A 2,289-nucleotide genomic window follows, 5' to 3' on the forward strand; every position below is an offset into this window, starting at 1 on the left:
ACCCGGGTATTTGAAATTGGTGATTCGTGGGCGCAGGGCCATATTCCTATATTTCTATAGCCTATGTGGGATTTGCTGCACATATGTGCGCTTTTCTAATTAGTTTTGACATAAGAAGTCTATGCCATCAGACACAATAATAGCTATCATTATTTTCAGAGGGCGAGCTTCAGGAGATTCTTCAGTAGTGGACAATAAAGAATAAGTGCAGGAAATATTAAGAACACTACCAGATCAAGAGGAGACCATTCCCAGTAAGGCAGCGGAGTGATTTACTATCGCAGCTCAAAGATTTCAACTTGCAAATGTGCTCACCGACAATTGTCGAGAGATTTGTTTAAGCTGGCTACATTGATTGTTTTTTCAAAGTATGCCAGAGTTTCTTCAAAGTCCAAGAACAGGGTATGACCAATAAAGGGGGTTATGGTGGATTTATTGAATTAGGCAAAGGAAGCAGACTCAAATTCTTAACTTTCAAACTGGCTACAGGGAGCTCTGCAGTATATTCTATCATTTTAAACTTTGCCTACGATAAATGGAAGGAAAGATGCGTTAACAGGGCTCTAGCAGCGAGGAAGAAAGTAAGAAGATGCGATGTCTGTGATGTCATGTTGGTTCTTCTCAAATCGCCTGCCACAATCGAGAAGAACATATCAATTCGTTCGCCTTTCAATCCATTTTCGTGGTTTCAGCTATGGGAATCTCACACACGCAGGGCCCTCAATTCAAGGATCACAATCTAAATTATTCCCTGGATCTATTTTGTGGACATATTCTGATGGTAGAAGAGAAAATGGTACTCAGAAATGGAAGAAAGTTTTCAATTACAGATGCTCCACAATGATAGATAAACCAAACATGATATGTCTCGTATTAGATGTTTTAACATACTTGAAGTCCACATTAGACACTGTCGAAGGTCCTTCTCACCGATGGTTGAACCTAGGGAACAATAAAAAGGGAACTTGGGACAAGGATAGTATCTTTATGGTAGCTGTAAATGTTTTTGTTCAGAATGACATTGTACATAAGAATGAGTGCTCTCTTTTGATTCAAAAATTGAAATTTATTCAGCAAAGATTTCCAAATCTTAAGGTTTTTGGTATTCAGCATTCTCTTTCATCCACTTCTCCTCAAAACGCTGCTAAAGTAAATATGACTATTTTGAAAGAATTTATCACATTTCCTGTTCTTCTGTCTTCTAAGGATTTCAGCAAGGATATAAGTGGAGCATTCTACTTGTTATTCGAAGGTTTTGAGGATCCAATTGCCTATGGTAGAAATGATTCGAAGATTGGCACAATGCTTCCAGCCATTGATGCATATGAAAGAAAATACTTTTGCGAAAATGGAGCACAGCAATCAATGGTAGATTCTAGTGTAGAGTTGGGTTTGGCGGAGAACCCTTCTAAGCCTGTGAAAGAGCCTCTTGTTTGTGATATATGGAAATATTTGCTGCTATCATTTCCAGGTTCTGTTTTTGCAGATGAAGATAGGCAACACATATTTGTTTCTGACACTAATCATCATCGAATCATCGTGGCAAATGCAAATGGAAGCGTTTTAGATTGTATGGGTTCCTCTCCAGGGTTTGAGGATGGGCCATTTGAGACAGCGAAGATATGCTGCCCCGCTTCATTTTTTTTAGTGCTGATCAATATTACCTATATTTTGCAGAGAATCATGCAATTAGGAAGGCAGATATGGAGAATAGGACAGTTGACTCATTTGTAGGCTACGACTACATGACATTTCCAAGTTTTATGAAGAATCATTAGATTGAGAGATTCTATGAATATTTTTAGACAGATAAGAGCATTCAACAAATACAATTGGCGTAATATGCACAATTGTGAAATTGTTAAAGATTTCAAACAGAAAGCGAAGGTGAAAAGTAAAGGATCAAACACCACGAAGACATCGACCACAACAGAAAAATAGGAACCGATCTCCTACTAAGGACTTCAGTTAATGATTCAACAGGATCTGCGCTCCAGTTTGTCGACCATCAGAGGATTTTTAGAGGGACGTTGTTTTATTTTAGAATAGAGGAAACACTCTTTTCTATTTTTATAACTGCAGGTGAAACAGCGCCCCTGTTTTGGGGTCGATTTGTTTTTCCCCTAGCAGCGTTTATTTAATGTATTAAAAAATCATTTTTAAGAGTGAGTGGAGAGAGAGTTCTGAGCGCTGGTGGAGGAGAGAGAGAAGAGCTTTCATTGTACAGATTTTGACAGAGATTTTAATTAAAAAATGCAGCTCTAACCCCTGAGATTCCTGTGGTATGAA

At 38.3% G+C, this 2,289-nt stretch overlaps 1 protein-coding gene across 1 annotated transcript; it reads left to right on the plus strand.

Annotated features, from left to right (window-relative positions):
* The first annotated feature begins 594 nt into the window (after nt 1-594).
* Nucleotides 595-1,734, plus strand: LOC149197037 (uncharacterized). The gene has a single exon (XM_089408532.1). The coding sequence runs from the start codon at nt 595-597 to the stop codon at nt 1,732-1,734; it is 1,140 nt and encodes a 379-aa protein (XP_089264658.1).
* Nucleotides 1,735-2,289: the final 555 nt, after the last annotated feature.

The sequence above is a fragment of the Pinus tabuliformis genome, chromosome 2_2 (assembly GCF_031772625.1).
Source record: "Pinus tabuliformis cultivar Carrire ecotype Pingquan chromosome 2_2, CPIR1, whole genome shotgun sequence".
NCBI lineage: Eukaryota > Viridiplantae > Streptophyta > Pinopsida > Pinales > Pinaceae > Pinus > Pinus tabuliformis.

Coding starts and splice junctions, on each gene's coding strand:
- LOC149197037 (XM_089408532.1), top strand. CDS start 595: ATGTCTGTGATGTCATGTTGGTTCTTCTCAAATCGCCTGCCACAATCG.